A 14,198-nucleotide genomic window follows, 5' to 3' on the forward strand; every position below is an offset into this window, starting at 1 on the left:
AACAATTAGAATATAGCAAACATTTGTAATGCTCTGCACCGTCTGTCAATCAAGCCTACTAGTGCTGATTTGTAATTGAATGGTATCTGTCCAGTGGAAAATTATATTAATGCAAAATGCATTTCCTATAAAAGTTCTCCAGTAATAATCATATTATCTAATATTAATTTAATCATAGGCTACAGGAACTATTTGCATGTGAAAAATGCAAACAAGTATAAAATAAGCTAAACTTAATGTTGAATTTTCTTTATTTCCTTTTTTTTTTCTTGTCTTGTCTTTATTAGATGACATGAAGTAAGTGGAAACTATTAGCAACATGGTCACTATGGTAACGAAGCTTTTTGTCCTACGCCACTACCGGTAGGATTCCGGACGCCAGGAAGAGCATAGTGTGCGCCACTCGATGAATGAAACTGAACGGCAAACTTCATTCATTCATTCAACTTTCGGACGATTTTAAACAGTGTTTAACGAGCATTACATGTTAGCTTGCTCTACCAGGTAAGGATACCCGAACTGTGTAGCTCAGTCAGCTAGTGTTAGCTAGTTGGCTCGTTACCTCGCGTGTTTAGATTGTTGCTAACCAGTGTTAGCCATCTCATGCTAAAAATATCAACATCAGGGACTGTCAAAGTGTCTGCTCTGATTAGGTGGCATTTGGCCGCTGTGTCTTGAATTAGCCAACCAAAACAACACATGCTTAACAATAGTGATGTCATGTTTTGCTCACTGTGTGTCATTATTAGCTACTTTCCATGTCTGGCTCAAGCTACTGCCAGTTCCAGTGTGGCATCCTGACACCTCTCCTGTTACTCTGCCCATCCCTCTCTCTGTCTCTGCAAGGTGTGCGTGTGCATGTTTGATGCTGTAGCTGGAATTTCTTTAGCTTGAAAGTGTGTGCACCCGTCTGTGCGCGTGCATACCCGACTCCAGCTGCAGCTGAGTGTGTTTATGTGTGTGAAGAGCTCGTGTGTGCCATGTCAGTATCAGTGATCATAAAGTGGGGAGGTCAGGAGTACTCCATCAGTTCTCTGTCTGAGGAGGACACAGTGATGGACCTGAAACAGTCCATTAAGACCTTGACTGGGGTGCTGCCAGAGAGACAGAAACTACTGGGACTCAAGGTCAAAGGTGAGAGGGCATCACGTCTGTTATACCTGGGGGAGCTAGTGTAGGTAAAGCAGTATGATATCCAAACCAGGTGGACAAGATTTTGGGACTTTATTTCCCTTTGTGCCTTTGCATTTTTGTAACTACACATAAGAAACGTCTCCTCTTCTGAAATAAGCTTCTGATCAAAAAAATTCACCCCTACATTGCCCTAGGCTTTGGCCATGTCAATCCATATTCATAATTAGCAGATGTTTTACATGTACAAACATATCAATTTATTGGTCTGTTACCTGCTTGAGTGTCAATTTAATCCATCTGTCACAATAGTTCATCAGTGATTTCTGTTTTATGTGGTGTTTTTAGCTAATTGAATTCCACTCTTCTTCTGTTCTTTCTCTTTTTCATTCCTGCTTCTAGGTAAACCTGCAGAGGATGAGGTGAAGCTGGGCTCTCTGAAGCTGAAGCCTAACACTAAGATCATGATGATGGGCACTAGAGAGGAGAGTCTGGTAGGTGGTAGATGTTTATGGCTAGAGGACAAGTTGCTCAGTCAACTGGCTATGTGCCTGAGTGATCGGCTAATTTGCAGTTTTATCAAACATGGTAGTCATTGAAAGAGAGACAATCTAAGCAAGTTTTCTTGCTTGTTATTTAAGATACTGGGTCCCTAACTGTGGTCAGTTAGTGGTTGGTTGGGTGATGATCTGATTGCTCTCTGACATCTGAAGTCCTAACATTTGCTTATTTACTGTGGGAACACCACCTAAATTAGGAACTCCACTACGTTTTTTCCATGGCCTTGGAAAGTTCAATAAATATTGGTGAAATTGTGCTGCCCTCTTAAAGCTAGAAACCAGAGAAGTAAGTCTCAAACCTGTGCTGTCATTGGGCATAAAGTCTGGAGCTGCACCATAGACCATGATGGGAGCCTGATTTTGTGGACCCACACCACGTTTGTCTTCTTTTTTAATGTTCTCAGTTCTAAAACAGAAACTGTACCCTCAGAACATCCCCCTGGGTGCTCTCAGTGTCATCTAGAACATCTTTGGGATCAATAAAGTGCTATCTATCTATCTATCTATCTATCTATCTATCTATCTATCTATCTATCCCAATTCATTGTCTGTGGAGCAGCGCCAGACTTTATACCCTATGACATAACACATTTGAGTTTTAGCACTCTAGCATTTGGATTTGGGTTGGCCACGTTTATTAATACTTTTGGACTGTCTTAGACCCATGAAACAACATGCATAAATTTTCAAAATAGGCGTAGTTTCCCTTTAAAAGTTTCATTTGGCCACTTTAAACATGCATGTGTTTCATTTTGTGCAGGAAGAGGTTTTAGCCCCTCCCCCAGAGAATGATGATGTGGTCAATGATTTTGACATCGAGGAGGAGGTCATTGAAGTGGAAAACAGGTAAGAAATGTTGTGAGATTTATATGTGTCTGTATAGAGGTAAGATAAAATTTGCTAGAGGACGTGAGTAAATATATCAAACAATTGTTGTTCTGTGTCTCCAGAGAGGAGAACCTGGCTAAGATTGCCCGCCGAGTGAAAGACTATAAGGTGGAGGAGATGAACCCTCCCAGAGAAGGCAAGAGGCTTCTGGTCCTGGATGTGGACTACACACTGTTTGGTGAGTTACAGTGACATCATCATTTGCTCTTTAGGAACATGACTGGGAAACCGCTGACTGTGTGGCTTGTTAAATCATAGCATGCATATAGCGACCACTCTGTGTTAACTCTAACTGCACGTTACAAAACATTCACTTTAATACTGTGTCTCCCCTGTTACCTCTCTTCATGTGTGCACATGCATATGTTGGGTTCAATCTCAGAGAAGTTCACAGGGTCAACACTTTTATGAACAAATCTAAAATGTTGACGGATTCTTTAATGTTGACGGCTCCTTCTGTAAATCAGTCACTGTCTGTCAGCCTGTCAGTTGCTACTTTAATCTAGGACCTTTGCATTGATGTTTGCATCCTATATGTGTTTAGATCACAAGTCGTGTGCAGAAACGGGTCAGGAGCTGATGAGACCATACCTTCACGAGTTTCTGACATCAGCCTACGAGGACTATGACATTGTCATTTGGTGTATGTATTCTCTTTTATCTTCTTCTTAAAGGAATACTTGACGCCCTCCCAGTGATCATTTGTATATTACTTACTCACCTTGTGTTACGTTGAACTTGGGAATGAAACTTTGCTTTTTTTGGTTTGCCTCCGGTGAACGAAGAATCCAAAAACGGACAAAAAGATCTGTTTACAAACTCTCACACAACTGATGCAGGATAATTCAAGTCTCATTCATCCAGTCATATGTTCATTACTTCCCAAACACATCCATTTTCATCATATCAATCATACTATTTACAACACTTAGCATGAACAGTGCAGGTGTGCTTCTTGTCGGTACTAGAGAATATTTACGCCGAAGACTTAAAATGTAGTTTACTTCAGTTCATCAAGAATAAGAGAAATTATCAAAGGTAGTCTCTTAAGGCATGCATTTCTCCAGATAAGTAGAGGGATATAGTTGTTGAAATATTTCTTATATTATTATATGGCTGCGTTACTGTAAGGATGCATCGTTTACTGTAAAACAGTTTTAAAGGTATTTTTAGGCTTTTTATTTATCTTACACATGTGCTTTCTCTCCTCAGCTGCTACAAGTATGAAGTGGATTGATGCCAAAATGAAAGTAAGTGCTCCACTTGTGTTCTTTTTGGTGGTGTTGGTGAAGCTACACTTCTGCTTCCATTACTGTCTTGTACCCCTTTTTGCCTAAAGGTGGCAGTGTTAATCAATTTAAACCACAGTATTTGTATTTAAAGGGGAACAAAATGTAACACCACTGCCTCTGTGTGTGTGTGTGTGTGTGTGTAGGAGCTGGGAGTGACAGACAACCCTAACTACAAGATTACATTCATGTTGGACAGTGCAGCAATGATCACGGTACATACCCCAAAGAGAGGGGTCGTGGAGGTTGGTACTACACGCAGCTGAAGATACTGGCCTGTTTCACTGCTGCAGTTACACATTACTAATTCTTTTACAGCAGAGGAAAGCATTTATACTCATATTTAGTCGTGGAGTAGCATGGTGGGCTTTTTGTTTGTTTGTTTGTTTGTTTACATCTCAGTAAGGGATTGTACCTTTATTTGTGCTGTATCTGCGTGTCCAGGTGAAGCCGCTGGGTGTGATATGGGGGAAGTACGGAGAATTTTACAACAGGAAGAACACCATTATGTTTGATGACATAGGACGAAACTTCCTTATGAACCCACAGAATGGACTAAAGGTAGGCAGCCGCCACCATAATTGTTATTTTGACCTCAGCATCATGCGCATGTTTTGCTGAGTTTTATCGTGTGTGTGTGTGTGTGTGTGTGTGTGTGTTAGATCCGACCTTTCATGAAGGCTCACCTTAACAGAGAGAAGGACAGGGAGCTGTATAAACTGGCTCAGTACCTAAAAGAAATCGCCAAACTTGATGACTTCAGTGGACTCAACCACAAACACTGGGAGAGGTAGGTACACACATGCTAAACAATCATAAGGATGATTGTATAGTCGTAGTGACATTATGCTTGTAGCACCTGTCAGAACTTCCTAATACAACAAAATAATAATGAAAACAAATATGCCAAAGTAGCTACTGTAGCTTAACATACACTCAAGGGCACACACACTGTTTGAAATCCATATAAATTCACCAAAATCTATCTAAAATATGGAACAAGTATATTAGTGTTATGTGTACTGACTGTGTGTGTGTGTGTGTTTGTGTTTAGGTACCTATCTAAGAGGCAGCATCACTGAGGAGGGATGACATCCTCTGCAAAATCTGGGGCTGGACACTACCATCCTATCATCCAGATCTCTCTCTCTCTCTCTCTCTCTCACACACACACACACACACACACACACACACAAACTTGGCTGTTACAAGCCCTTTATTACAAACCTTACTACAAATCCCACACTAACCCTGCAGCCACCAACATTCAAAAGCTCAGGACTGAGATGGGCTTCCCAATTTACATATTTGCATGTTTTTTCCCAAATCTCGCACATTGTTTTTTTGCATTTATTACAATAATAACAACAGTCACCACCCATCTTTTAATAAAATACATGTGTGCTCCCAGGTTTGAGGCCACATGCCACGAGCCACCTTGACCCACAAATTTCAACATACCTACTTCAGTCAGGCGTCTAAAATACATCTTGAAGTCTGATGAACTAATTTGCAACATTCTGAATCTGCTTGGTCTTCATATGGATGGGGTTTACAGTATTTTTACTTTATAGGTAGCGTGAAGTTGCTTGTCTTCCACAAAAAGGCGGCACACTTTGCTCTGACTATCAAGCCTCTCTGCAATACCAAGCAAGTGAAAATAGATACAAATATAATAACTATGGTAAAGGTCAATATGTGGTGTCCCCCACCCCTGTACAAAGTTGAGATGTTACATATTGCAAATTCTGGAGACTGAGACTAACCATCGAAAAGCCGAAACACTTAAATTTACATGTATGAGAAAGACATAATTAAAGGTGAAATTCAACAGGAATTAATATGTTTTACTGAAGTGACAAATTGGAATAATAAAATGTGTCCTTAAGCATCAGACTGATGCCTGCAATCTACACAATTTGACGTAATAATATAGTAATAAATAATATGCAATAATCCTCATCCTCAGAGCTACTGTGACACTAACAGCCGCAGAGATTGAGACAGGTTGTAGCGAAAATACTTTAATCAAAACAGTCGACTGTCGTGCGTGTTTTGGAGAACTTCCTGTATGCAGGGGTCACTGGACACAGGCCTGCGGGCTGGAGGATGTCGTACATGTACTGTACATACTGTAGGCACACAGACAGTCAGTTTTCCATGGGTGGATGGGTGTGTGTGCATATTTTGCCCAGAAATGTATTAATGTTTTTCTGTTCCAGCTTTGTTGCATTGCTGGACGCACACACTCAGTTACATGCAAAGGATTGGTACTGTATTTTGGGATACAGAATTCTTTAGTACATGTTTTGTTTAGAGTTGTTTAGGGAAATCTAAATGTTTATGAACAAAGTTGGGATGAGGGATGGTGATAGGTGCAAGAAACTGACAGCACAATATGTGCATTGTCAGTTTTTTTTGTTTGTTTGTTTTTTGTTTTTTGGTAGCTGCTCCATTAATGAAACTATGTCTGCACTTATTGTCAGCGTTGATTTTAAGTTATGGATGAAGAAGGGGAAGTGTCGGGGGAAGGGGTGTCCTACCATATGAACAAGTAGCACCTGGAGCTTTTGGAAACATCAGGGATGTGATTTTTTTTTTCCAGATTTTGTCGGGTTTACAGCTCCCTCGGACATTCAACTCCTTTTCATTTCTTGAGATAATTACTTGAGATCTGCCTTTTTGTGTTTTCCTAATCACGTCCCTGACATCCTGGCTGTAAATATGACAATAAACCTTCTTTTGTACCTAAACTGCCTGTGTCGTCCATTGTTCTTTAAGTCATTTAAAATGATTAATGACCTGCAAATATTGGTATCTTTTACAATAAAAGCCACTGAGATGTTAGAAAAAATGAGGTGCAGTCAAGTAATATGTTCATCAATTTATTATGAAATGTTAATCATTTTAACAACAATTCTGCAAGAGTTTTATAAATAAAAGTTACAAAGGGCATAAAGAAATGAGTTGATTTCAGTCGTATCACAACTAATAGTTTTAACAATATAATGTAGTTCCATACAGACAACTTAAATGAGTGATCAATAAATACTGTACAGGTTGACATTCACCCCTAAAGCACAGCACAGCTTTTTGTGCATTGCTTTAAAAATGTTGAAATATTTTTAAAAAAGGGAGTTAGAGAGATGTTGTCTTGCATCCTTGTGTTCTTCCTTCATTCATGGCTGCAGTCCAGTGAAAGAAGTTAGCACTCCACGGTATTTTTATCCACCCTGGAGGTAGGACAGATTGGAATAAAACAATATGGATTATATCAATGTTGGATACATGACTTGGTGTTCTTATTCCCAGTGGTCCAAGTAATAAACTTACGTGCAGTGGCTCCAGTGGCTAAATGGCCCATTGGTGTATTTGTCCTGAGCTCGCACACAGAAAACATACTTATTGTGTTTGACGTTGACCTCGTACTTTGTCTCCTGAGTGGTGTTCAGCTGCACAAGAGAACAGACGACACATTAAAGACAATGCGGTTTAACTGGAAGTCAGCAAGTGTGAATCTGATCTACATCATGCATGTGTTAATTACCAATATGTGTGTTTCACTGTGACAGGAAAGTCCTTTCTGGACCACCTTGACCTGGAACTGCAGGCCAAAGTAGGTGCAGGGCTTCTCCCAGGAGTCGGGGTAGCTCCAGCTGAACACCTTCCCGTTACTGATGCGCAGGTTAGGGAGTGCCTCTGGCCTCACTAGACGGGGAGGAGGGGAGGGAAACAGTATAGTGAGGAGGATGTAGAAGGATTGCAACAGTAGGCAATACCAGATAGACGGTTTTAAGGATGGATGGATGAAAATAAGGCCTCATAACTCAGACTACCAGATATACAACCACTTACCAATCTCTCTCAGGTAGAAAGCCTTTGTGTATGCCTCAAGGCGAGAGTCGATGTGTATGTAGATGGTGAGGGAGATCTGGTGCTGTTCCTCTTTGTATGGGCAGCTGGCATCCTGGCAGCGAATCCCTGATCCATCAGCATCCAGCTCACAGGCAATCGTTTCCGAATTACTAGTTTGAAGACAAAATGGTTGGTAAAATACTATCTAGAACAGGATGCAGAGTGCTTGATCTGTTCCTGATTTTGCATGAGACATTAGATTTTGTCCTCACCGTTCTGCCTTCACCAGGAGCACAGCAGCGTTGGATCTGGACGCTGTTCTTTTCCAGGTGCAGTGGAAGGAGCCTTTATAGTTGGGTGCTGAGCAGTGGATGTGACCTGGAGGAACAGAAACACTGTTGAGCACTCTGCATCTCTGCCTCCCTTTGTGTTTAATGATCTTGTAAGCAATTTATCTCCAGCGTTTGCGTTTAAGAGCACTTTCTTTTGAAGGTCCCTCCATTATAACATCAATAAATCACTGCAAGATTAATGTCACGATAGTAATAATAATCACTGCGAACAAGCCGACTGAGATATCAGCCTCTTCACTACATTTCACATTTTGTGCCATCAAATCAGGCACAAAAAGCGTCGCCTTATGGCACAAAACAGGAGAAAGGATGATGTCTTTCAGTACAAACAGTCCCAAAGCTTTTATAGCTTTCACAGGTTCTTGCAATTTGTGAGAAGTGACAAAAAAACTTTTAAAATGTCATAATTTAAAAAGTTTTTTTGTCACTTCTCACAAATTGCAAGAAGTGAGAAGTGACAAAAAAACTTTTAAAATGTCATAATTTCTTCAGTAAAGCAAAAACGAAAAGATTTTATCTGGGAAACAAGATACTTTTGCGGACCAGTGGCAACAAGTTTGTGACTAGGACTAACAATATGTGTTTGGGTATGGCATAAAACCTGCCCATTGTGTCAGCCCTGGTGTGGTTTGTTTATGCTATGGCAATTATATCAAAGCATAACCATGAATTTAGCAAAGACACAGTACTGTCGTCCTTTCCCTCTCTTTTTAATGTTTCCTCCCCACTCCCTTTGTCACAGTCATGTTGTCTCATACTTTTTCCCCTCTTCCTGTCCAGTTGTATCCTCCTGTCACATCATTCCTCTACTCTAATTGAGTTTCTCTTTACATGTGCCCCACCATTCATCTTATCTTTTGAGTTTTGTGTGCTTTTGGGCAACAGCCTCTGTCTATTTGTTCCCCATCTTATCTCCCTCTCCCACTATCTGTCTTATCTCAGCCCTTCACTGACATATATCCTATGTCTCCTGCAGTGAAATACTTTTGGCCAGGTCCAGTTACACACAAAAAAAATCGTTATCTCTCTCTGTTTGTCTTTTCTCTCAGTGTGTGCCTTCTTTGTTCTCTTCCTTCCTTGCTCCCTCCATCTGTCTTATCTCACCCTTTCCAGGGGATTTTTCTTCCAGTATGACAGTCCTGTTGTCTGGGTCTAGTTGGACCAGGATCACAGTGTGGTTGAGGTATTCTCCGTCTGACCCGCGGTGACAAGTGTAGTTTCCTCCATTCATCTCCTCCACCAGAACCTCGACCTGGTTCCCTTGCAAAGGTGTCTCCAGCTCCTCGCCTGAGACAAGGACAAGGACATGGGTCGATGTAACAATGATGCTTTAAAATGCCAGAAAAAAATTGTATCACATATATTGTGTTGTATCAGAAACTGTTTATTTACCGTCTTTCTTCCAAACCACAGGCTGGTTTTCATACGCTTCTCCACAGCTCAGGCGAACATATTCCCTGGTGCCCTGACCATAAGGCACCCTCAGGACCAGAACTAGTTAAATCATAGACAAGAAACAATCACATACTATATTATATACACAGACTTGCTTGAATCAACATTTACTGTGTGTGAGGTGAAGAGACAAAGCAAGAGAATGGACTATCCAATAGAGAAAGGAGGAGTTACCAACCATTATGCATTAGTGTCTCTACATTGTCTTGGCTGCTGTCAGAGCTGGCGTAGCACAGTCCAGCACATAGGACCATAAGAATCAATGAACGCATCTGGAAGAAAAGACACAAGTTAGCGAAGTACAGGGACTGTCAAGTCAAGAGTCAAGAGTAAAAATCCACTTTACTGGAACCAAACTTATTTTCTTTTTATTACCGGTTATTCATTGTGGGGCGTGTACATTAGCAGAGGGAGGCATATTTGCTTAAAACTTATAAGACTGTCACTCTTCAATATGAGGCGTAAATATGATGACAAAAAACTCCCCTGAAATAGAGCGGCCAGCAGGACTATCCAGTTGTGACAAGAGTATTTTCCTTAGTTATAAAAGCTAGTCCATACCCATTGGTAGCTTTGTCACCTTCTACCTATGCCAATCCTCAATGCCTATGTGCAGTTTCACATAGATTGACCACATCAGTGAGTAGGAAAACGTGGGACAGACAGAATGACTGACTGACAGCAATCGGTCGCATTTTAGCCATTTTTAAGCATTTTTCTGTTGTTATAGCGCCACCCAGTTGCCAATCAGAGTTAAATTACTTAATTTCTCCAGTCACCTTGAGGCGTCCTGTTCTACATATCTACCAAGTTTAGTAAAAATCAATATGGCAGTTAGGCCTAGATAAGAAATTAGCTCTCTAGCGCCCCCATTTTGTTTGATGGGGTCAATAATGGAGGGGTCCCCTCAGATTATGTGTGGTCATACGCCTACAAAGTTGCGTGGTGATCGGTGAAACCCTTGAGATGTTATACACCTTTATGTGATGAGCCACGCCCTCCGCAATATTCATTGCCTTATAGAAGCTCAGTTTTAGTAAGTTTTCCAACTTTTGCCAAGAGGGTACTTTAGATATTGGTCCCTAGATTATGTTCACCCAGTTTCATGCAGATCGGTCAAACTTCCTAGGAAGAGATTGATTTTAAGTGTTTTTCAAAAAATTCAAAATGGCGGAAAAACTATACATGAAGTTACGGGTTCTTGAGGCAAATTTGTTCCTCATGAGGAGAGGCATCTCTGTGCAAAGTTTCATGTCTCTATGACATACTGGGCATGAGATATGCCCATTCAAAGTTTGCAATTTCAATCGGTTGCTATAGCGCCCCCCTTTAGCCAATTGATGTAATATTGCTTCATCCGCATCCTCCCATGACCCTCTACCACTGTACCAAATTTCACACGGATTGACCAAGTCAGTGAGGAGAAAAATGTGGAACAGACACACACCCACAGACAGAGTTTTCATCATTATATAGTAGGATTACATTCTATATATCTGAAAAGTGACAAGTAACTACAATCCTAAAATAAATGCAGTGGGGGAAAGAGTATGATACTTTTCTCCAAAATGTGAAAAAATATTCCAAAATGGAAATACTCAAATAAAGCAGTAACCTTTTTGCCCATGACCATTAAAGTGAAGCAATGTCTGCTTGCGACCTCTCTGTACTGTTGTGTGTACCCACAAGGTGTGACGAGTTTACCCAAATTTCTTTGTTAATCTGAATAATTTCTTAGGATGCTGAAGAAGTTAAATTAGACAGTGATGTACAAAAAAACAAAACGCGTGGCACGGTTAATTTGCTCTCAAGCATCTTGCGGCCCCTCAGACTCATTTTGCAAAACCTTCTTGGGAGAAGTGAGGCATGTAAGTGAGTACTTCTAGAGTAAAAGTAGGTCTGATGATGCTGTAAGGAAATGTGTTCCTGCTGAATGAGACAATTGTCAAATTCTGTTGTGTTTAAGTTAAGACTGGATTGAATTTTTCATTTCATATCAACAATCTGCCAGTTTCTGTCAATGAAGTTCTAACTTAAAGGTCTAGTGTGTAGAATTTAGTGGCAGCGGTGAGGTCCTATCTAGAGCCAGTGTTTGCTTTGTCCATTCTGGGCTACTGTATGTAGATATAAACAGCTCCTTCTCAGATAACACAGCAGCTCTTAGTTAGAGGTAAATCTAAATTAATGAAAACAGTCATGAAAAATTATTTCTTTATTTTACCCATACACGCACCTGAATCCTACACACTGGAGCTTTAAAAGAGTCCCATGTTAGGAAAAGGAGTTAACCTCACCATATTAGAATAAATATTTACTGAATAAAGTGCCGGAGGAAACACAAAAAGGAAGGATGACTTACCTTAACAACTGGACTTGATCCAAAATTTTCACAAGGCTGATCTGATAAGGATGCCGGAGAGGTGCGAAGGCTGTGCAGAGTATGTGTTGAGTTTGTCTGCATGAACTCAGCATGCTGCTAGTATTTATATAGGACCGAAGCAGACGGTGAAAACCCCAGAAAAGGAAGTGCCCTGTGTGTGCGTGTATGTGTGTGCATGTGAGTGTGTATGAGCAAGGATCACTATGTGTGTGATTTATTACCTGAGAATGCAAGGGTGATTAAGTAAATCATGATCTAGTCCACCGGTGGAAACCCCACACAGGACAATTTGTAGTGAATAAGAAACAAAGGAACAATTCAGTTCAACAGTTTTACACCTGACTCTTCATCATTTCTTTAGCCCAGTTTATGCAGTCATGTGGAAAATGACAATAGCTGAGGACAAAAGTACAATTCATAAGATACTATATTCCATTGTAAAATTTTCACCCACACTGACCATTGTGGAGGAAGTCAGGGACAAGAAAAAACACAGAAACCTCTGGGAAAGGGAACTGGATAAGCTCAAGTGTTTGCACATGACGCTGTGTGATGGTGAATGGTAACTGAAACAGGTACCTTGGGAAATGGTCATGAGAGTTCTCAGGAACAAGAGCAAGAAAGCAAAAGTGTCAGTGATGATAGAACAATTTAAGTGGAAAAGAGAATAGAGTCACTGGGATAAAATGAAACTTTTATAAGTGAAGTCCCATGGATGACTTCATGAATCAGGTTGGTGAATAAAATGTTGTTTGGTGAAAAACTAAATGTTTAAGTAACTCATTTGGGGAGTTACCTGTACAGAGTATAATGATTTCAGGAGGACTTTCCATTATTCATTCTACTCTCATTTTAACCACTAACATTCAACCATGCCAGCGCAGGTCTAGTATGTGTAATGATAGCCAGCAGACAATTTCCTATAAGTACACCTCCAGCTTAATTATAGTTATAGAGGTTCCTTTTGATTCAACATTGCTGTGCCCTTTGAAAAAAAAGGTGATAGATGACTATTGCTCAAGGCTGGTGTGCTCTTTGCTTTCGAACTAAATCACTGTTGTATTTATATAGTCATAGTTTTACTTGTATGTTGCATACAACTGCCATTTAATTTCACCTACTCTGATAGCATATACCTGTCGCATATTAAACATTTCACAAATCAAGGAAACTTCCAACAAACCTCCCCCAAACCAATAAAACTATCAAATGTTTGGAGTGTCTCAAAACAGAGGAAATAACATTTTGAGACCAGGTGTGATGTATCGAGTTATTTTACAAAAAAAGCCACAGTTGTGGTGTACTGGAGATTTAATACCACACTGACCTTCTGTCCACTTCCCCTCTACCCATCACTCACGTACAGCCTGACCTTTCACGTCTAATAGCATGAAAACAGACCATTAGCGCTCCTTCTTCCTCTACTTTAATTCTAAGGACATTTCTTTACAGAAGTTAACACAACGGATTGTTAGCAGACCAGTTAGTTCCTTCCTCATTCCATTGATGGCTGAATGACGTTTCCACATTTGGGAATACCAGACGACAGCACTTCAAACACAAAGCTTATAGCAGCTTCTGCTCTCTTTGGATGGCCTCTTTGCATCACTGTGTTCTTTTCAAGGAATTTTTCATGTTCTGCCTGGTGGGAATGAGCAGCTTTAAAAGAAGGAAGGTGAAATAAGGAAATGAGAGAGGAAAATGGAGACTGTTCTGCTTAATGCTGTTTAAGGAAGAGCAAGATTAAATCAGCTTTGATATTATTGATGACTAATATTAGCTTATTGTGGATTTATCGGTATATTTGTCAGCTGATATATATCGATTAAGGGTTTTTTAAGGAATAGTTTTAATTTTAGATTGATTGTACTTTTTATGGTTAGCGTAGCTTAGCAATAAGACTGGAAGTAGAGGGAAACAGCGAGCCTGGCTCTGTCCGAAAGGTAACAAAATCCACCCACTAGCTCATTTGAGCTGTATGTGTTGGGACTATTACTTACCCTGGCTGGTATCATCCTGAGGTTTCTCCTATAGTGGCCTGTTGACAGTAAGAAATTGTTCTAGCACAAAAAACCCACAACCTGCCATTTTAACATTTCTGTTTATGTATGGAAAAAACAAACAAGATATTCTGCGCTGATTAGTTAGTGTCAGAGGTGCAGGTAGCCTTACCCTTATTCCTATGTACAGATCCAGGCAAGCTGTTCCCGATTCCAGTCGTAATGCTAAGCTAAGCTATCTGGCTGCTTGTTACAGCTTCATATTTACTGTAACGACATGAAAGTGG

General features: G+C 40.3%; 2 protein-coding genes across 2 annotated transcripts; one reads left to right on the forward strand and one right to left on the reverse strand.

Moving 5' to 3' along the window:
* The first annotated feature begins 362 nt into the window (after positions 1-362).
* Positions 363-6,621, forward strand: ublcp1 (ubiquitin-like domain containing CTD phosphatase 1). Its single transcript, XM_033636860.2, has 11 exons — positions 363-504; positions 847-1,134; positions 1,534-1,625; positions 2,452-2,537; positions 2,642-2,757; positions 3,124-3,222; positions 3,792-3,829; positions 4,015-4,113; positions 4,313-4,429; positions 4,531-4,658; positions 4,923-6,621. The coding sequence occupies exons 2-11, from the start codon at positions 981-983 to the stop codon at positions 4,948-4,950; spliced, it is 957 nt and encodes a 318-aa protein (XP_033492751.1). The 5' UTR covers positions 363-504; positions 847-980; the 3' UTR covers positions 4,951-6,621.
* Positions 6,622-6,740: 119 nt separating this feature from the next.
* Positions 6,741-12,040, reverse strand: il12bb (interleukin 12B, b). Its single transcript, XM_033651266.2, has 9 exons — positions 11,891-12,040; positions 9,710-9,803; positions 9,469-9,570; positions 9,181-9,363; positions 7,996-8,101; positions 7,724-7,893; positions 7,416-7,576; positions 7,202-7,320; positions 6,741-7,101 (listed from the first exon to the last, which is right to left on the reverse strand). Exons 1-9 carry the CDS (start codon positions 11,990-11,992, stop codon positions 7,074-7,076), a joined length of 1,065 nt encoding a protein of 354 aa, XP_033507157.2. The 5' UTR covers positions 11,993-12,040; the 3' UTR covers positions 6,741-7,073.
* Positions 12,041-14,198: the final 2,158 nt, after the last annotated feature.

Source organism: Epinephelus lanceolatus, chromosome 11, assembly GCF_041903045.1.
Source record: "Epinephelus lanceolatus isolate andai-2023 chromosome 11, ASM4190304v1, whole genome shotgun sequence".
Taxonomy (NCBI): Eukaryota; Metazoa; Chordata; class Actinopteri; order Perciformes; family Serranidae; genus Epinephelus; species Epinephelus lanceolatus.

Excerpts from the sequence above, each read along its gene's own strand:
- ublcp1 (XM_033636860.2), top strand. The coding sequence starts at position 981 with ATGTCAGTATCAGTGATCATAAAGTGGGGAGGTCAGGAGTACTCCATC. Across the intron at positions 1,626-2,451 it reads GCACTAGAGAGGAGAGTCTG|GAAGAGGTTTTAGCCCCTCC; the intron begins GTAGGTGGTAGA and ends CATTTTGTGCAG. Across the intron at positions 2,538-2,641 it reads GTCATTGAAGTGGAAAACAG|AGAGGAGAACCTGGCTAAGA; the intron begins GTAAGAAATGTT and ends CTGTGTCTCCAG.
- il12bb (XM_033651266.2), bottom strand. The coding sequence starts at position 11,992 with ATGCAGACAAACTCAACACATACTCTGCACAGCCTTCGCACCTCTCCG. Across the intron at positions 9,364-9,468 it reads TGTGGTTTGGAAGAAAGACG|GCGAGGAGCTGGAGACACCT; the intron begins GTAAATAAACAG and ends TCCTTGTCTCAG. Across the intron at positions 7,102-7,201 it reads AGCCACTGGAGCCACTGCAC|GGTGGATAAAAATACCGTGG; the intron begins GTAAGTTTATTA and ends TCCTACCTCCAG.